Source organism: Zeus faber (genome assembly GCF_960531495.2).
Source record: "Zeus faber genome assembly, chromosome: 9".
Lineage (NCBI taxonomy): Eukaryota > Metazoa > Chordata > Actinopteri > Zeiformes > Zeidae > Zeus > Zeus faber.
In genome coordinates, this window is record NC_137197.1 from 12,105,537 (window position 1) to 12,127,108 (window position 21,572).

At 42.8% G+C, this 21,572-nt stretch overlaps 1 protein-coding gene across 1 annotated transcript; it reads right to left on the bottom strand.

Moving 5' to 3' along the window:
- Window positions 1-2,203: 2,203 nt before the first annotated feature.
- LOC307234738 (sodium- and chloride-dependent GABA transporter 2-like) lies at window positions 2,204-9,914 on the bottom strand (the record flags this gene model as incomplete). Its single annotated transcript, XM_080006600.1, has 14 exons — window positions 2,204-2,314; window positions 2,963-3,133; window positions 3,250-3,350; window positions 3,758-3,860; window positions 4,280-4,417; window positions 4,497-4,609; window positions 5,152-5,276; window positions 5,469-5,572; window positions 6,645-6,779; window positions 6,871-7,003; window positions 7,142-7,229; window positions 7,373-7,513; window positions 9,555-9,689; window positions 9,782-9,914. The coding sequence occupies 14 exons, from the start codon at window positions 9,912-9,914 to the stop codon at window positions 2,204-2,206; spliced, it is 1,731 nt and encodes a 576-aa protein (XP_079862726.1).
- Window positions 9,915-21,572: the final 11,658 nt, after the last annotated feature.

The following is a 21,572-nucleotide window of genomic DNA, read 5'->3' on the forward strand; positions in this document are numbered from 1 at the left end:
CTCAGGGCCCCTGGATTGAGGGGCACCCTCACTACTGCTATCACTACACCACCACTCCCATTACGACTTGTGAAGTGATACTAAGATTAAACACAACAAAAAACTAAAAATACACAAGCCTAATACAACGCACAATTCAATTAATAGCTTTTATTGATACTAATTAAATAAAACAAAAATTACATCTACTCTTTCAAACTGCGCTTCAATAGAAAAATAGGTCTGACTAAAGGTAAAGATTTGATTTTCTTGTTCTGGGTTCTAAAATGCCACTGTGTCTGCTCAAAATAAGATAATATCATACAACTAGCAGTCCCCATAAACAAACAGGCGTTATAAATATTAAAATAATATCAGGTTTTGTCAGAGCTTATGGCTTTCTGGTACTTGAACTTTTGCAAAAACCTTGGCAGAGGCGTAGCATATTTTGGTTATGCAAAGCACCGCCCACAGACTTTGTGTGGCCATAACCACAGCCAACAAAGCAACCAAAAGCAGCCAGCAACCAGTGACCAAAACGACGTATGTCGCGACGCACGTCGTTGGTCGTCCTTGGAACTCGGCCCTACTGACTGAACCGGCACAAACGTGTCCCAGAGAGCTACAGCGTTTTGGAGAGCCTCCTCCAGCTGTGATGCTGACCCACCTGCACGTCCTGCAATCGAGGGACACAGTGGCGACACATTGGAGCGACACATGGAGCGACGGGACACACGACGCTTGTGGCAGGGGCCGCAGACTATATCGAACTACAAGAGCAGCCGTCAAACGTTGGGTAGCCCTGTGGCACATAAAGCCGGAGGTCCGCGACGTGGGCGCCCAGACTCTCCCCCTCCTTCCTCTGACGGTTGACGAGCTCGTCCCATGTGTCGTTGGCGTAGATGTGGCGACCAAACCGATGCTGTAGCGCTCTCTCGGCGGTGCACCAGTCCAGCCGTTCTTGTGGCTGGAGGTCGGTGAGGTTCTGCAGGGCGAGGGCGACTCGCACAGCGATTTCTTCCGCGGTCCAATTATTGAACTGTGCTGCCAGTTGCACTTGGTAGTAGCGAGGTAGCCTTAAGGCTCCCCGTCTGGCGCTCTCGGGTGGCGCTCCCGGGAGGGGAGGTGTCGAGATGGGGGCGTTTTCGCCGGCCACTAGGTGTGCGGAGGGGGGGGGGGGGGGGGGGGACGGACGCAGAGATCTCCCACCGTTGGTAGAGGATTGCTGGCCCCGCTGGCTGTTCCGGCAGAGATCTGTCACCGTCAGGCGAGAACCACTGGCGCCATCTGGCATTCTTCCCGGCGTTCCCTCTGCGCGCGATTTTGCTGCCGGCGATTGTTGTCTCTTCTTCGGGCGAGCGACCGCGATGTTTCGCAGGCGTAGGGTGAGTCCTTCAACCTCTTCTCTCAAAGTTGCCATCCTGCATCCCACTTCTGACACCAATGGAGCGAGCTAGTGCTTCCTCGATCAAGCAGGAGGCAGGGGATTTGATTTCACAACCTACCGCGATCCACCGCGATTTGTACCACCACACTAATGGCACACACTCTCACTCCTGGTGCAACAATCATAACGTAATCACAACATGTAAAAGTAATAACAATCTATCATAAAACATGTAACCTGGCTTACTAACACTAACAGCAGCATAACAATAAACATTACTGTAACTAAGAACGCATAAAACAATGACAGCCCCAAAACACACAATAACAAAGCATGCTGAGAAATCTCTGCCCCACCTCTATCCCCCAACACGCTACAATATGCAAAAATAAACCCAAAAATAATTAGTTCCATTATGTGTATGCAATAAACATATTGTGTTTACTGCATACATCGCTGATGATGTGATGTGAGCCATGGTGATCAATTTGAATTATGTCATTTGTGTCCAGTTTCTTCCTAGGTTTTATTTATTATTGTCTTGAATTGAATTGAAGATTGGTGGTTAGAAGTTAAGCATCAATCCCAAACTCAACACACACAGTCATGGTTCTATATGTTTTGATCCTCAAGAGCCGTATAACTTAACAGCTTGTACATGACAAGTGTTTTTCACTAATTGGTGTCCATAGTTGGTGGAACGAAGACTTGGACAAACCAGACAAAAAGACTTGAACAATATCTTTACTGAAAAAACAATCGTCAATTTTATTTTTTCAGTAAACTAACATTCAGCATCGCAATTTCAAAAGATTTTATTTAAGCTAGCCTCGGCCATTAACTGGTTGTTAACAGTTCCAACTGCTCCCTCCCGTTGTCTTCAAGTGCGGTGCCTTCCTTCTGGGTCAGTGGGTGGTCAGCCTCCGGGTGACACAGCCGCTGCCAGCGCTGCCATGGGAAAGAAATACCCACAGCACATTGTCATTTGGCTTAATTCTGAAGAAGCCTGCTATTTTAGTGGGGCTGATAGTAAAAACCTTTACTCAAGTACTTTACAGTTCAGCAATTTGTACAAAAAAATTGTAGAAAACATATTACTTTTTAGCCCACAGCCTTCTCACAAAAGCAAAATGTACAAGTTTGGCTCAATCAATAAGTGGAAACCATTAGATCAACCAATTTGGACCATCAATATGATTAATTGAGCCAGTAAATGCAATGAGGATTAATGCACTTCTCACCAAAATATCCAATCCTTTTGATCATTATACTTGGGTGGAATGGTATATGAGGGATTTCACTTTTACCAGAGTACTGTTTTCATAGGGTATTTTTACCTCTACTTAACTATAACCTTGTTCCGTCATCTGCTCAATTCTGTCATGTGATTTGGTTTTGTGATTTGTGTTGGGAGTGTGTGACGCTGAGTGAGAAGTTTCTAGTTTTCCATACGTGTTTAGATTGTATAAGAATTTGAATACGCTAGGTAATTGGGAAATTAGTTAATGTTAGTTAATGGGCATTGACAAAAACTCAAACTCTTTATGTTTCTTTCTGATTCTTCATTGTAAACTCCAGCAGAGAAGTCCTTCCTACCTGACTGAGGGTTCCTGGCCCAGTCCCCAGTTTGACCAGCACCCGCCCTGGTATCAGTAATATGGAAGAGAGTGCCATCACCCAGCCCAACACATACGCCCAAGCTGGGTAAACATACCAGCGGTTGAAGGTCAGGGGTGTGTACTCGACAAAAGAACATATAAAAGACACCTGGAGTGCATGAAAGAATGAAAACATTTAGTGTTTTAGTTTCCATAGAGGCAGGTCGATATCACATGCGACGTACACATATGAGGACGTTGTGTGAAAAGAGATTAACTGCTCACCAGCGAGACTAAGGGGGTGAGGTAGAGCCAGCATATTTTAAAGAAGGCATTAGGCCGCACTCCTGTCATGTCCTTTATGATCCCACACAGCCGATCTGCCCCTTAAAGCACAATGACCAAAAAGTGAAGATTAGAAACTGACACATATGGGCAGTTTCATGGACACAGATTAGGCCTAATTTTAGGGTTAGGACTAAATTAAATGGCCATTCTCATTCATGGTTTAAAATGGTCTCAGACTTGTCCCAGTCTTGTTTTAAAAAACCTGATTTCCAGATGGAAGATTAGAGCTAATCTAGGTCTAAATTAAGATTTAAATTAAATCTTTGGATTAATGGATCTGGCCTCCAGGTCAATCTTGACAATAGAGAAAATGGATTATCTGGACAAAGACCAGCACCAAGACCAGACAGAAGGAGCTCACCAGTACTTCATTACCTAAGTCTAGGCCTTCCTAGTCTAAAACGAATTAATCTTAAATTAAGCAAATTAAAAACTCAATACCCACCAAATATCCAGGCTACTGCGATGGATTCAAGCATGGAAAGGAATAGAATGCAGGCCCCATTACAGGCATAGTAGTCCACCAGCTGGAAGATATACATCCCTCCCTGAACAACAGCAGGAGCAAGGTTAATCTTTCATGCTCTTATGTCAGAACAAGGGTTGTCATTTGATCCCCCATATTTAATGTTATTGTTTGAGTTGTTTTTAATTAACCACACTATAAAAGAGTTGAGCTAATTTGCCTTAGATGTGATCATGGTCCTTAAGTCCACATATCACCAAGATCACATTAAGATCGGAAAATATTACCATCAATCCCAACTCAGTTGACAAAAACAAAGTGATGATGAACCATAAATACAACTCCAATGGATTTAACACATACTGTAAAGTATTTTGACCGTGCCCGATTGTCTATGTATCTGTTGTTCTTGATCTCACTCATGATGAACATGATGCAAAAACTATGAATGGTAGTAATTGTACAAAAAATAAATAAATGGATAAATTCATTAACACTGGCCTCTGTGATCATGACAAGTTGCAAGAGGAAACAGATGAGGCAGAACAGAAGGAGGGAGAATTCACGTTGCCCTGCTCTGCGAAGCACCGTCGGAAATAAATCTATGAGGGACGTCATCACCACCTCCATGGCGACAAACTAAATAAGATATGGACAAAAACAGAATTTAGCGGTCTATCCCAATGGCAAATGGACATAGAGAGGGAACCGTGCCTACTTGTGTGTCCAGACCCAGCAGAATGATCATGACAAAGAAGCAGACGGCCCACAGCTGCGACAGTGGCATCAAGGCTATCGCCTGGGGATACGCGATGAAAGCCAGACCTGGACCTGAGAGCAAATATTCAGAGAGATGGAGAAGTTAGGTAACATTTGGTATTTGGATCCATTTTACTTTGGTAACCGCCCTTCCATGCCTCCTCTGACCTTAAACACATGAAACCCATGCCTGCGCTTCATCATCTCCAACATTATACCAACCATTTCACTGTGATGTAGCCAACAATTGCCCACAAAATGTCTATGATTCAGGGGGCCTTTTACCCTTGACTCAATGAAAACAATAACAATGGCTATAAACACTGTTGATACCAAGTAATACAAGTTTATGCAAAGTGAAATATTAGTATTTATTAAATAATCAGTACATTTGTAGTCAGATCATACTGAGTATTGACATTGGACTATCCAACTTACGTATAACCAAAACTTAATTTAATCACAATGTCATCTCTCACTGACCATTGGCATTTGAATAACTTCTCTGATCTTTCTTAATCATCAAGTAACATATGTATGCCTGGTATGCCTGCAGCTTACAGATAATAATACATCGTCATTTTCATCTTTATTTGCATGGAGGCCCACAGTACCTGACTCTGCCACTTGCTCAACAGGCATGTTCTGCTCCTGGGCCATGAATCCTAATACCGAGAAGACAGCGAACCCAGCCACCAAACTAGTGCCACTGTTTAACAAGCACAGCCACAGACAGTCTCTGTAATAAACAAAAGACATGTGTTTAATGCTCCACTCTGAACCAAGTACTTAAAGGAAATGGACAGATTGATGGATGGATTTCATTCCTGCTTACTTTTTGGAATAGCTTGCATCTTATCTGCTTAGACATTCAACTAAATTTAACATTTTGTTTGAGCAATGCAGCAAACTTGATCGATACCCTTCTCACCTATAGCAGTTGCTGTGGTAGGTGTTGTAGCTGCCTAGCACTATCAAGGTGCCAATGCCGATGCTGTATGAAAAGAAGACCTGGGAACCGGCCTCCATCCACACCTGTTTTCCCAAATCAACTCTGAGAGGTAAAGGTAAGGCTTTTCATCTACCGTATTTTCCGGACTACAAGCCGCTACTTTTTTCCTAGGTTTTGAACCATGCGGCTTATACAAAGGTGCGGCTATTCTGTGGATTTTTCTTCCACCGCTAGGGGCGCTCTAACCGGAATTAGAATCAAAAATAAGATAGACGAAAAATCAATGCAAAGAAGAATACGCTACTTTTTCTTGAGCAGATAGAACGCGGACGATAAATTACCAACTGGTAATTATTTTCAAATCCTCGCCCCTTCATCATGGAACCCACACGAAGAAGTTTGTATGATGCAAGTTTTAAGTTGAAGGCCATCGACATCAGTGTGAATCGGGCATTTAAAGCTGCACTCCGGGTTGAGTGGGAGGCTTGGATGACAAGTGGTGAGAAGTCATTCACAAAAACTGGCCGCATGCGAAAAGCATCTTTTTCTGATGTCTGTCAGTGGACCCTAACAGCGTGGAGCGCTGTGAAAAAATCCACCATCACCAACGGGTTCCGAAAGGCTGGACTGCTACGCGAAGAGAGCGGCGCACCTTCAGAGTCAACTTCACCGGAGGATGACAGCGACACGGAGAGCGAGACTGATGGAGACAGATGTGACGAAGCGCTTCTGAGGCTGTTCAACTCCGACACTGAAGAAGACGACTTCATGGGTTTCAGCGAAGATGATTAAAGTGACTTGTGGTTTCAAACACAGGAGAAATGAAGGTAAATAAATGCCGTTTTTTTTCTCTTGGTTCTGTTCCGTTTTAATCAGCAAAGTTGCTGCCGTGTTAAAAGGCACTGTTCGGAAAGAATCTGTTCAGGTACATACATGTACATTTACAGTTCAAAATCGTTCTGTACATGCAGTAAATATCTAATTTTTCAACATAGATATCTGCGGCTTATAGCCCGGTGCGTCTTGTATATCTCTTTTTTTTTTAAATAGAGCGGATGCGGCTTATATACAGGTGCGCTCTATAGTCCGGAAAATACGGTAACTCTATGACTGATCCTGGCATGGACTGTATACTGTGTTACACTTGTCGATTACCTGTGGGTCTAAAAGGCGTGATGGTTCTGGGAGTAGATAGAATATAATCCCGCTAACAGCACCAGGAAGAGTGAGTCCACGGATCAGCAAAATAACCAGCATGAGGTAGGGCAAAGTTGCAGTGAAATACACAACCTGAAAATACAGATGTCCCTCATGATAATTACAAAAACACACCAAAGAGAAACTTCAGGCCACTTTTACCAAAGACATTTCTGACAAATACCTTGCCTGTAGAGCGGACACCTTTCCAAATGCAAAAGTAGCACGTCACCCACATTGCCATGGTGCAAAGCAGCAATTCCCACCTGATGCCGCCCAATTGGTCAATGCCTGATGAAATAGACAGTACTCGTCGTCTATACAGAAGAGAAAGATGGGTAAAAGAGCATTTTTGGGTAAATCTTCCATTTTCATAGGAAAAACAAAATTGCAATAAAGATTTCACCCATGTTCATGTTTGCGGAGCTTCTATTTTGCGTTCCACATAGACATACTCCCAGAATTCTGTGGCGGCTGAGGTTGTGTTGGTGTGGTTGCTCTGGAAGATTGTGTCATTTAATGCTGAAACTTCTACACAATCATCTGAGAGAAAAAGTGTGTTTGACAGAGAGGGAGAGATCATGTATAATATGCAGGTTCGTAAGCATTTGCTTTGGTGAATGAGCTCATGGTTAGTGCTTCAGTAGTGATTAGAGGAAAAATTAAAATGATACCTTCCATCTTACCTGTGTTCCAGTCATTGGTGCAGCTGGCCCAGGGGAGCTGGGAGCTGAAGGAGAAGACCAGGTAGAGCAGGGCCCACGCCAAGATAATAATGTAAGAAATGCAGCCGTACAGCATGACCACCTGGCCCGCATAGCCTATACCTGCAGGGCGAGGTTTGGTACTTCAGTGGTTAAACTACCTGACTGATTTAAAACATGGGAATACTGGCTCCAAAGTGATTAAGTTGTCCGAAGTTGTCAATTTGACATCCGTCATGATGCAAAGAACTAACCATCAGTAAAATGTTACTATTTGAATGCTTAGGAATTTATTTTTTTCTGCACTCCTTCCTCCTCTTCTTATTTCAAGAAGTTACCTTTGATAAGAACAGTTTTGGCCAAGAGTTCTGATTAATGCTTAAATTCTGATCATGGCTATGAGCATAACAAAATGGATGAAAAAGATTCTTTATTTGTCACACACACTACAAAGTATGCACCCATCTGATCAACACACATTTCACACATTACTGCGCCCAGGAACTAATTGAAGCACAGTGCCAACAGCTCCTCAGGTGGGAATCGAAGCCAGGACCTTCTTGCTGTGAGGTAGCAATGCAAGCACTGTGGCACTGTGCCAGTACAGAACAGACACTGATCAATAATCCCCTAAAAGGTCAGTGCAAAAATGTGTTGTCTTCAATAAAATCGGCTTTTATTCAGGTTTTTAGGATCTCTGTGACTACAGAGATCACTTTCTTTCTGGAGAGATCCAAGATGAAATAATAGCCCCAGGAACCTGTGTTTGCATGGGAGGATGTTTTAATTGGTATTTGAAAGAGACCTTAATGAACACAAATCAAATATTTATACAGAATTGTGTTTCATGTTGGGAAAGGTGACAAAGTTGACTCAGTTTTCCTGAGGCAATTGGGTTGGGTAAATGGCTGATGCAGATTGTGAAACAATTCTGTAAATACTGGTTCCAAATTTTATCATACCACTTCAGAAGATAAGTAACTTTCCAATCGGAGAGGAACACCAGGTCAAAGGGGGTTAAACAAGAGCGGACAGAGAAACTCAGGATGAGGAAGGTGAAGGTGCTGGAGAGGGGACACTGGGCCAGTAAGACAGAGTTCATCCTGGCCATAGCGGGGAATATCGTCAGCTTGGGAAACGTTTGGAGGTTTCCGTACCTCTGTTACAAAAACGGAGGGGGTACTCCCTTTTAGCTGCTTGACAAAACATGCCTGTTTTGTCAATGTTTGCTTAGTGGTTGTTGGTTGATATTGGTTGTTGTTTGTTATACAGACTCTTTTAAGGTGTTATGTGGTAGGGTTGGGGAAAGTGGGTTAAATTAGGTCACACTTACTCTATTCGTCCTCTACGCAAGAAATATACAGAAAAAAAATATAAATGCCGAATTCAGACAAAAATATCCACTCAATATTCAAGATGATTCCGTTACATTCCTTCCTTTATATAAACTATGAAAAACATGCCTGTCAGTGGTATTGCTAGGGGTAAAGCCCCCAATGTTTTGTGAACAGCCCCTAATCTAAAGTAGCCCCGGACTCAGTGGCCCGATCACCCCTTCTCTGATGGTACCGACTTTCCCCGGGCGTGCAAGCGATGAGGTGCCTGTGATCGGCATGCAAAATGGCTAGAGCAAGTCAAATATGACTTCTTGCAAAACCGGTCCTGTGTCTCAGTTTGCCCAAGGTCAATTTTAGAATGCATTTGGATGGAGAAATTGGGAGAAACCACTCGTTCTAGCTTTCTACTTTTTACAAACTTTGTTAGCAAATTTCGGAATACTTGGAATTAAAAAGTGGGGAGCAATTCCTTTTGCAAAAATAAGATTCCCATCATTGAATGTACTGTAGTTTACTCCCTCATAGCCAATTTAGAATGATGAGTTCTTGCTGAATATATGGTCAAACAGCAACAATTGTGACCGGATGCCTGTTTTTTAAACAGCATTTCAACTAAAACTAATGACATTATTGTTATGAATCAAATATGTACATATTTTACAAGACACCCCTCTGCTAAAAATCTATGAATGATTTGAGGAACACACCAAATGCTCAAATGCAGGTTACAAATCATCATTCCCTGAACCACCAACAATTTTTGTTATTTACATGTTTACAGCTTGAGTGTGTAGCACAACTCCATTGTATATTTTAGCGTGAAGTACCTTCTGCCAGGGGACAGACCTTCCTCCAGCAGGTGATGGCACCCTCCTGGGTGTACTGGCCCATGGCGGTCTCCAACAGAAACAGAGGAACACCGCACGTCAGCACAAGCACCATGTACGGTACCAAGAAAGCACCTGGACGCACAGAGAAACACACCAATCAAACAGTAGACGTCGAGACCTCCAACTCTTTTCCAAAGAAGTGGTGAGCACATCAAAGTACGTACCCCCTCCGTTTTTGTAACAGAGGTACGGAAACCTCCAAACGTTTCCCAAGCCGACGATATTCCCCGCTACGGCCAGGATGAACTCTGTCTTACTGGCCCAGTGTCCCCTCTCCAGCACCTTCACCTTCCTCATCCTGAGTTTCTCTGTCCGCTCTTGTTTAACCCCCTTTGACCTGGTGTTCCTCTCCGATGGGAAAGTTACTTATCTTCTGAAGTGGTATGATAAAATTTGGAACCAGTATTTACAGAATTGTTTCACAATCTGCATCAGCCATTTACCCAACCCAATTGCCTCAGGAAAACTGAGTCAACTTTGTCTCCTTTCCCAACATGAAACACAATTCTGTATAAATATTTGATTTGTGTTCATTAAGGTCTCTTTCAAATACCAATTAAAACATCCTCCCATGCAAACACAGGTTCCTGGGGCTATTATTTCATCTTGGATCTCTCCAGAAAGTAAGTTGACAAAGGACAGAAGGACAATTAAATTGGCAATTGGCAATGGACTCCATCGATTGCCAGTTGACATAAATGACAGACATTTTTTTTTTATCCGCCAGGAAAAATCTGATTATTGAAATGGTGTACCATGTAATCGCTGGGGCAAGATGGCGCTGGGTGATGAGCTGTTCTTTTTTGCCAAGTTTTTCAATGCTGATATCCCAAGCGATTTGCAAAGGTTTCTGTCACAGACTGCAATCAGAGAAATGTTTTGTTTTGCTTAGTGTTTTTATTTGAGTTGTCATTTTGCGGTGCCCTTTAACTCTCCCTTGCGCAGCTGTAGGGCGACTCTCTAAATTACTGGGTTGATTTTGAGACACACTGGGGTAAGATTGCCAATTATACTCTTGCTGTGGATTGGAGAACACACATACAGTATATAGCACCCCAGGAAACGGCAAGTGGAGGAACCGCCAGCACAGGCGGACACGGAAGCGGAATGCAGACTCGAAGCAGAGAGCGATAAAGTCTTGGAGTGCCAGCCGACTGGGAAGCGCTGAGGGGACCGGTAAAGTGGACCTGACTGCTTCAAGCCCTAGTGGCAAAAGGCGAGTGCAGAACGAAAGAGTGTAAACATGAATGTCCTTAGCGGTACACACAAGCATTCAATCTTTCTTCCTCCAGACTCGCGGTGGGGCCAGAGTGGGCCGAGCAGGCGAACAGCCTCTGTTGTAAATAGCGCAACACAGGGATTCCGGACAATGATGTCATCGCTCCGAAACTTGGACTTTTCCCCTGCACAACAACGCACCCTAACGGAACACAGGAAAGGCACTTCTTCCCTTTTAGCTGGTGTAGTTTCTTGATGAATGTGATGTGTTAATCAACAAGGACTGACCGCTGACGCTGACTTGATTAAAATAATAGTTTTATTACACAAATCAGCATCAAACCAGACTTGCCATGGACGGTCTGGGAGAGAACAGGAGCCGGATATATTCTCTGCCAAGCAGCGCTCGGCACTCGCTTTTAAAGCTGTACAGAGATAACATACCACATCTGGTTCCAACCCATAGGTGCCCGCTCAGCCTCTGTCTTGCCATAAATCTAAACATTTCCTCCTCTGGCCAAGATGGAAGAATCAACAAAATTCCTCTCCCATAGGGCCTCTGAATAGACCCGTTGTTATTTTCGTTCTCCGTATGACATGGAAGCAATAAATCTACAGTAACATATGTTAATATTATTACCGCATTATATCTCAGCTTTGGGAGCTCAGTGACCTATTCACCTCAAACCAGACACCTCACTGGCTTTAGTTTTATTCCTTTTTTTTTTATAAAATGCTATTGGACTTGAGGCTCCTGTTGTCTGTGTGCTTGTGACTCCAACATTACAACATTACATTACATTACATAGGTAGGTTCTTTTCTCGGAAACGAACCGAGCTATTAGATACGGTTCCCTTCAAAGAGCCGTAATTCCCATCACTTGCGCACAAAGAGGATGTATGTGGACGTAGCACCCAAATAAAAAATAATAATATTCCATATTAAGTGACTATTTTTTTCATGGGTGAAAATAGAGAGTTACTGCCTCAGTGAAGATGGTACTCAAGCCAGTGATTCACACCGTCACTGTGAAGCAGGTGTGGAAATAAAATATCTTGTGTGGATTCTTCTTTTTTTTTTTTTTTTTTTTTTTTTACCTGCTCTGTCAACATGCAGGGCATACAACAGAGAATTTGTATGCCATTGCATCTAGGACAGAGTTAGTCAGCAAATGGAGTTCAACTTCTCAAACTGTAATGCAACCCATTACTCAGTTTGAGTTCATTCTTTAATCATCAAGCACTGCTGCAATAATTCTGTCCTGTGGGCGACCTGTGGGATGACGAGAACACAGCTTTTGTTACACAAGACCACCACCAATCCCACTCTTTGGAGGACTATCTTACCATGTTTTGGTCCAGTAACAACTAATCATCATTAATATTCCAAGAGGGGGGGGATCACCACAGGTGAAACAAATAAACATAGAAACAAACATGTAGCTTGAAAAAACGTAAACATAGAAACATCAGACGACATGTAGCGACAAAACAGAATTAAATCCAGGAAAATTGGAACAGCAGGGCCTCTTCCTGTCATAGTTGTAGCAGTAAATGAGGGAGCATAGTAGAATAATGTACAGTAATCCGGAGGGTGTTCGGTGGTGTGTTCAAAGCAGGTACTGGTGATGTGTGTGTGTCTGTGATGAGTCCGCCTGTGTGTGTGTGCGCGTGTGTGTGTGTGTGTGTGTGAGAGATGTGTCAACTGGTGAGTGCATGGGACTTTCCCACTTAGTTCTGGTGTATGAGGTCGGAATTATATCGTCGCGTTTCCAAGGAGTCTCGCAGCCGTATAGACAATCCACGACCACAGGAAAGCCCAGAGCACCATGCCTTGCTGCAACAAAAGACGCCCCAGCCCACTTGTGCAGGCATAAGAAGCACCCGCAGGGGCAGAACCCGGGTCGCGGAGGCCAGGCACGGACCACAGGACTGGAGCCAGGTCTTGCGCCAACAGACCGGCACCCTGCCAGAACCACCTGCCCCACAGATGAGCTGGCAGGGCCCACCAATGCCCCCGCAAAGGCGAGGCCCGCCATACCGCAACCGGCTAGATGCATTACCTGGCCACTTGCCCCAAGTGTGGTTGGCGCAGGTGACCCGGATGTCAGCCACCCCCTCCTCCACTGACACCCACAGTCAGCCCGATAAATGGGCCCTGCACCACCCCCGGCACCAGGGGCACCCAGCCGGAGAAGCCACGAATTGGGAGAAAGGCCGACAGCCAGCCCCCATACTCCGACCCACATCCACGACAGCAAGCAGCCTCCAGGGGGCCCTGTAAAGCACTTGGCGGCGCTCTCAGTTGGAGAATTCTAAGAGTTGAAAATATTTTGTGAAAGAAACTTGGGTCATCGTCATTGGTGTCACAAATATTAGCTAGGGTTAATTTAATGTTTCCTTTAAATCCATTAATCATTAGGCATTGCCTTTTTTGTCTGAAATTGTGGTTTTATTCTGATATGGGATACTTTTATTAATCATTATAGAAACATCGTTTTTGAATGATGTGATGCAGAAAACATCTGATTAATCCATTTAGCTTCAAGTTTGAGGTGCTCAGATGCAGTGAGGTGAGTTTCTTGCAGTAGACAGAAGCTCGGTTTCATCCTAGTGAGGTGACTTAGGATTTTGATATGTTTAGCTGGTAAGCCTATGCCCCTCACATTTCAACTAACATACTTATTGGATGCCATTGAGGTTAGTTATGGAGTGATGGATGTGAATTTGTAGTTTTTCGGAGGTTTCTATTGTTTCTTGTTAACCTGATGGTTTTACAATACGTTGTTTTTTGTTCTCGTGAGCTGCGTCTTATTAAGAGAGCGGCCAAAAACAAAGGCAAAAAGCCTGCACCGGCGATTATGTCATCCCTCATTAGGCAAATCCCTTTGAATTGATTGGCTTAGTCTTCTTGAATTAACGTCCAGGGACAGCACAAACTTCAAAAACTTTGTATTTTTTTCACACAATTTGAATATATGATTAACTTTTTTTAAGTTAGGCATTTCTGAAAAGATATCTCAAAGCAGTTCCAAGGGATGTATTGTTTGTGTTATTTATGGACTATGAACAGCTGACCTTGGTGTAATTTCTGCCAATCAAAAAATGTATTAAATTCAGATGTTAATACTCACACTCAAGTCACGCATAGCAGTAATGTGGACAAAATTCTATAAAATTCCAGGCTAAATGTAAAAGAATGTACAGTACATAGTGAAGTTACTTTTGGGTATAAACATTGATACAACCACGATTTTAGGCTGTTTAAAGGACAATATCACTAAACAAAATAAAATGCTTCACTTCTGTTCATGCTGCTTCTGAGTTCTTGATTTTCCTCTCTTCTCTTCTTCTCTCTTCACTAGGTGCTTACAGAGGAAATGCACGCACATGTAGGTCCTTACAGCCACATAGATTTTATAACCATGTTGCCAGTAAGAGAAGCTGCAGTCGGTATCATTCCCTAACTTTCCCTCCATTGTGCATAGCAGCATTATTGAGTCATCCTTGGCTCTGGTCACCTGATTGTGCCTCGGTATGGTACCAAAAGTTATTATTGGTGTTGAAGATGTCCAGATTTTGATAGGCCATGTGTTCATGAACATGTGTGAGTGTGTGTGCAAGGAGGCCGACTCAAGGCTGATGACACCCCCCCCCCCCCCCCCCCCCGTACTCTCTCTTCACTCTCCCTCTTTTCTCGCTAGACTAAAACGTTGGCGGACTTTAGGAGGACTTGGATTGCCCTGTCTCCTGTTTCCATCCAGGGAGAGGACGTGGAGGTTGCCCAGAGCTCCAAGTACCTGGGGGTGCTCTTGAACAATGAACTGGACTAGGCTGGTCACGCAGATATACTGTACAAGAGGTCTGAAAGCCGGCATTATTTCCTGGGGAGGCTCAGGTCCTTTGGCGTGTGCAGGACTCTGCTGAACATGTTTTACCAGTCTGTGGTGGCCCTCACAGTACTGTACGTTATGGTATGCTTGGGGGCAGCATCAAGGAGGGTGATACCAAGAGGCTGAACAAGCTTATTAGGAAAGCTGGTTCTGTCCTTGGTGTCACCCTGGACACTTTAGAGGAGGTGGACAAAAGGAGGATAAGGACCAAACTCCTGGCCATCATGGATAATCTTTCCCATCCCGAACAATAGATTACAGGTACTCCTCACTCAACGACTGACCTGTTTAACGACTGTTCGGACTTACACCCATTTCTCCGACCAGTCGGTATTGTGCGCTGTGTACAATACTTGGGCATGCGCGCTGCGTGCCCGGCATTTCAGCGTCAAGCATCTCATCGCGCATCACCGTTCTTAGTCTCAGTCCTGTTCCCACAGTCGGTCAGTTATCATTACACTAGTGTTCGCAATCGCGAAAAAAACTAAAAACTAAATTTCACTAAGGAGCACTATACAACATCCATCTATCTGTGTATCTATCTATCTATCTATCTATCTATCTATCTATCGAATGAACAAACAAACAAACAAACAACCAGCAGCTGTGGTGGCTGAGGACTTTAACAGAACGAACCTGAAAAAGGTTCTGCCTACGTGACCCACCGCAGAAGTGAAGAATCAGAGCTAAAAACAAGGTGTCACTTGTGCAAGTCAAGCAAATATTCTTAAAACTATGACTTGTTAATGACAAGGGTGTGCCAAACTGTGATTCTGAGATAATCACCTTCAAAGTTTTCCCCCCACACCTGGCTTCATTCAGCCAGCTTCCAGAATGCAAATGGTTGCCACATGGCCAATTGACAATTGCCAATGGGGACTTGAAACCCTGCTGAATGGGGCAATTTCTGCATTGTTCTTGTGTTTTGAGGGAATGTTGAACGGTGTCATCGACAGACAACATCTTTTGTTTTTAAAAAGGCTTTTATTTAACAGTAAGAATATTAATCTTTAAATAAATCAATAATATGAGTCTCTGTATATCAGCCTCGGCGTGTCATTTAATATATTAATGTGGGTTTGCCAAATATCTTCAAAGTTGTTGGAGTTATTATGTGGGCTGACCCCAATGTTAACAACCCAGCTACACCCTGAGAGCCTGTTTGGGGCCTCTTTTCATTGTATTTTCTCCCCTGGTTGAATTTGCGGGTAAACTTGAGAATGTTGTGCATTAATACTTGTTCATAATCTGCATCATCAACCTCAACGAACTTCATCACGTCATCAACTTCTTCGTTTGTAACAACAAGGGGCGTGTCGTCGGTCTCCTCCTGTGGTTCTTGACAATATCCTGTTTCATCGTCACATTCAGGTGAAATCTGCTGTTTGAAATGTTCTCCAAGTCCGGAAAAATGCCGGTATCAGTTTCAGCAACGCTGTTGTTCTCTGCGTCACTGTCGGAGAACTGACAATCATCGCGGAAAATAAAGTCCAGTATGCGCTACTTACACTGACTTGGATTTATCCCACTGGTCAGATTAAGGTCCACGATATGATTGAGATCTTCCGCCACCCGCTTCTCATAATCCATAACAACATGGAGACGAAAGTTTTCACAGACAAGAGAAACCAGATCCTCGGCTTGTTTACAGAAGTGACATCAGCATTTTATTCTTCGATGGTGTTCGTTGGTACATGCCTCCTCCACAATGATGTCTCTGTGTGTGTGTGTAAAAGAAGTGCTATTTAAAGTTTGAACTCTATCAAAATGGTTTCACATTGTGACTTCACATCACATTGAATATGGAGGAATGATTTTCACCTGGATGGTTGCTTTAAATGAAATGATCGTTCGGCGTTGTTCAGTGCCGTACAGCGTCTCGGTATCTAACGAGAATATTTAACACCCGGATTAACATTTATCTACAATTTATAAATCAAACTCAGTTTTGAAAATACATTGTGAGATTAAAAAAAACACAAAGGAACACGTATCTGGAAAAATCTAATTTTCCTTCTAGAAAGGTTATCAACTTATTTGGCTGCTCCTTGCAATTGTAGAAATGCGTGGGATAGTGGGTTTTGCTGCGGTGGGTGACAATTTCCACCAACACATCACGTGTGCCACCAGGGGAGATGACCAGAGGACTTTGGACCACTGCTACACACCGTACTCAAACGGATACAAGACTGTCTCGCTCCCTGCTTTCGGGAAATCCGATCATGCCGCCTTCTTATTACTTTCTGTTTACAAGCCTTGCATTGTTCGTGGAACGGTAGTGATGAGGGATGTAAAGCGGTGGTCAGACCAATCAGAGGCCGCGCTTCGGGACGCTCTGAGTGACGTAGACTGGGACATGTCCAATCAAGTTCCAGTGACGTCAGCAAGTTTACAGAAGTAGCCCTGAGCTTCATAGCTACGTCCCCCACGGCAGAGGGATGAAAGAGCCACATGCGGCTTTGGAGCCGCGGGTTGCCGACCCCTGACCTAGACAGGTGTGGCTGCTCAAACCACATCATCCTCATACCGCAGTGTCATTATGAAATTGTCAAAGGGAGTGGTAAAATATAAGAAGGAGAGAAAAACATTGTATCAAAAAAACATTTACATCAAAGGTATGTGTACTGATTTATGTATTTATATTTATTGAACTTTGACTAAAATGTAACACCTTAGGGCAGCAGGTGGTTATCAAATCATGCTCAGTGGAGATTGTATATTTGACTGTTCATCCTGTTTGTGGATTTTGTGCATTGCATTCACCATTCGGAACCATCAACAGATGAGGACTTTTATATTGAATTAAATTAAAAGCTTTTATCACAAATTATTCAAAATCGTGTTTTATGGAAATGGATGTTTCTGTTCCTCATGAGCAATGGACCAATAGCAGGCAATATATATTCAAAATATTAAGCGTGTTCTAAATGTCAAATTTTTTTGTAGTCATATTTCTTTCCATCAGGTGGCGGAACAGACTGAAAAGGATTCAATACATTTATTGGAATTTGTATTTTGTCACTATAAACATCCACATTTTATTGAACTAGATTATCTTCTCACAATGTAGTTGATTATGTACAATTTCAACCCAAAACAACTAGTAATACTTTTGGTGAATTACAAGGTAATCTAATCAGCTATTGGATCGAAGATTAAAAGTTTTAATTTCAAAGAGATTCACTTTTATATTTATGCAGGATATAATGATGACGACCACGCTTCATAAGACCCATTGGCTCAAAGAGATAAGTTGCTGGATGAGAGCTCAAATGTTGGAGGATTTGGGAACGTGATGCCGGGTGAAAGGGCCCGGAGACAAAGACTTGGACCCGGTTGCTTGATGTGTGTGGGTCTTATCAAGCTTTATCATCTCCTCCAGTCATTTGATTCATTAACAGGACTTGGTTGGGAAAATCAGGACTTGGACCTGTGACTGTTTTAGGTCTGTCTGCACCCATTTTGGGTCTTGAGTGTCTGTTTTAAGACTAGATATGGAATCATATCTATTAGCACAGCAATTAAGGGTAATTTTAGACAATACATATTACAATATTTTACAATATTCCTCATATACAACAATGAATAATATAATTGATCAGATTAGGCTTTGTTCTCATGATCCTTGTGGTCCCGTTGACAAGTTTGTTGTTACTTTTGCTTAATCACCTGGTTGATTCATCTTATGTAATGCATTCAAATGACATAAGTACATACGGTGTACATAATAGTGGTACAGTGCATTGCACTGTTGCCTAACAGCAAGAAAGTCCTGGGTTCGATTCCCGCCTGGGGTGCTGTTGGCACCGTGCGCTGGTGGGTTATCTCGATTAGGGGCCTTTCTGTGTGGAGTTTGCATGTTCTCCCCGTGCTCATATCTCCAACATAAAAATGATCCCAATAAAAAACATGCAGAACAGTTCCTGTCCTGTCCCTGACCACGACATGGATTCACACCTGGAATTGGTCCCTGGGCGCTGATGTAGGGAAGGCTGCCCACTGCCCCCTGGAGGAAGGACGGCCGGGAAGGGATAAATGCAGAGGCTGAATTTCTTCAGCCACCACTCGCCGCATGGTGTGTTGAGAACAGTGTATTTGTGAGACGAGTAATAAATGATTCAAATTCACGAGGCTCCCTAGTGTGAGGCTCCAGGAACTTTCCTAACTCTGCCATATGGAAAGACTGCCTGTTTTCATGACCTGTATGTGAGAAGTATGGGTCAAAAACATTTGTTTGTGCCAATGTCTCTGTAAATGAGAATAGTGTTGCAGGGCAAGGGGACTGCAACAGGTGCATTGTACAACCCCACTGCTAAAAACACTGAACTTTAAATGTAGTAACACCAACACAAGCCAAAATTATACTGTTTATGTACTTGTGAGGAGGTAAAGCAGACAAGAGGAAAACAAAATTCCCGCCAAAATATCTTCTGAGTCAGCTGTGTACAGAGTAGAGGCTGTTATGTACTAGTCACTTTTAAAAGTGACTAGTATTTTTATTTTAGTTACTAGTCGCTATACCTATGATTACTCATAACCCTTTTAGTTTCACTAGTCAAAATGTATTAAGTACTAGTACCTATTTATTACATACTAGTACCTATTTCAATTGTTGCTAGTTGCTATTGCAACAATTCTAGTTTCTGAAATTACTCTTAACAAGCTGTTTTGACTAGTAATTTCTCATGAAAGGTAAATACATTGTTACTGAAAAAACAAAAAAATGCTATGAGTGACAGCAGGAAAAAGCACTGGTCACTGATCAACAAGAACTAGTATGCAATTAATAGTGACTCGTAAAATTGAAATAGATACGAGTAACAATTGGCATAGAAACGAGTCAGTTTATTTCATTGTTTTATTATCATTTTTCCAATTATTTATTTTGTAAGCTGTTGCTGACTCTGCAATTTCCCTCTGGGGATGAATAAAGTACCTGTCTGTCTTTCTAAAACAAACACCTCTGTCAGCAGTGTCAGGTGAACCCAAATGCAGAACACACTCACTCTGCCACAAGTCCCCAAGTGTTGTTTTTAAAGGGCCCTCCAGCACAGACGATGGGGTTGAGAATACACCAGCTTATTGTAGAGAGGGGGCTAGATAGAACATGCCCCTGAGCAGATGGAGACATGTCATGACAAGGGCTCCTCTCCTGTGTGTGTGTGTGTGTGTGTGTGTGTGTGTGTGTGTGTGTGTGTGTGTGTGTGTGTGTGTGTGTGTGTGTGTGTGTGTGTGTGTGTGTGTGTGTGTGTGTGTGTGTGTGTGTGTGTGTGTGTGCGCGCGCGTGCGCAGTAAGAGTGTCGAGTACAGCCAGCAGAGCATGGATGAAGCTCTGACACAGGTTGAAAAGATGGCCGCTGACATGGGAGGAACAGAAATCCTTCAGCCCCTTCAACATATTTTCAGCCAGCCCCACAGAGCTGGAGGTGGGGGTTGTACTTTTTGCCAGTTAGACCAATCAACGAGCAACAGTTGTACAGCCACGCTGATACTCGTGTTGTGGTTAAAAAAAAAGGTCCCGACCTGGGGCCAGTAAAAAGTCTGGATCTGTGAATGACATTTCTATCTTATTCTGGCTTCAAAAAACTTGGAAGAAAAAACACAGGAACCAAACAAAATTTGATGGGAACATGTTTATTGTGTATCAGATGGCATAACGAATACGGCAGTAAACTTTGAGTAGGCTTTGCAAAACCGACTGAACAACCAAGCCTTTGTTCTTCTTGTATGTCCGACAAACAACCTTCTCTTATTACATACACACCCCTTTCAGCGCCGTGAACCATGAAATCCGTTATGGTGTGATTTTACAGACAGCCGATCACAGCCTTGTTAGTGGGTACCCTTCCCTTTCTTGGAAGAGGCCCTTCTCTATGATTCCTGGAACTTCTGCGCCATTTTTACTATAAATCTCCTTTTCCTTCCGTCGGACATGACCTTGAATTGTTCTTTTTGTTTCAACTACATTTTTCCCCTTCTGTTTTTGTAGAAGACTTGAGTCCTCTCTTCTGGTATTATAGTGTACAATTTAAAAAGTTATTTTTAAACATATATCTTGAGTATTGGTGGTCTAGCTTAACATGTAATAGGTTATTTTTATGTGGGGTTATTAATTAGTATAACATGTAATAGGTTCTTTTCATTTGGGGTAACTTATTAACCACAACATTCCCCCCTTTGTGACTTAAAAAGTCACATTCTAACAGAATAATGAGGATAAATGAAGGACTTTAAATGGATGCACTGGTTATGCTGGATAATATATGACTTTAAATGATAACAATATGTATGCTGGATAACATGGCTTTTAGATGGTAACAATGAGCATGCTGGATATGTTGTATGCAAACAAGCAGAAAACATAGATGTACCTGTGAGCAAATGTATAATAAAATAACTGTAGTGAGGGCACAAATACTACAAGGATACACCCTGTCCAATAATATGCACTGAATTGTGTGAGAAAATATGGATATGGAGTTTTCTATGCATATAAACAGAAAAAGATTACCAAATATCAACCTTTATACAACAACAACAACCTTAATATAACAGGTACATAGAAAACCATTCATCTGCGGTACCCTTTTGGCAATGAAGTTTACCAAGTCACCCTTCACAGCTGCTGAATACGGAGCAGTTGTTGATTGAGGGTGGTTACCGCTGGCGCAGATTGTCGTTGATGGTATTGAGCATGTCCACTTGATCTTTGTATAATGCCAGCTAATCAAGGTGAGCCTTAGCCTCACTTCCGGTCTGAGAGGACGCTGGCTTTTATGTCGCCACTTGTTAGTCGGTTAATTTAAGTTTAATTTAAGTCTTTTTGCTGCTTTACTAAAGTTCT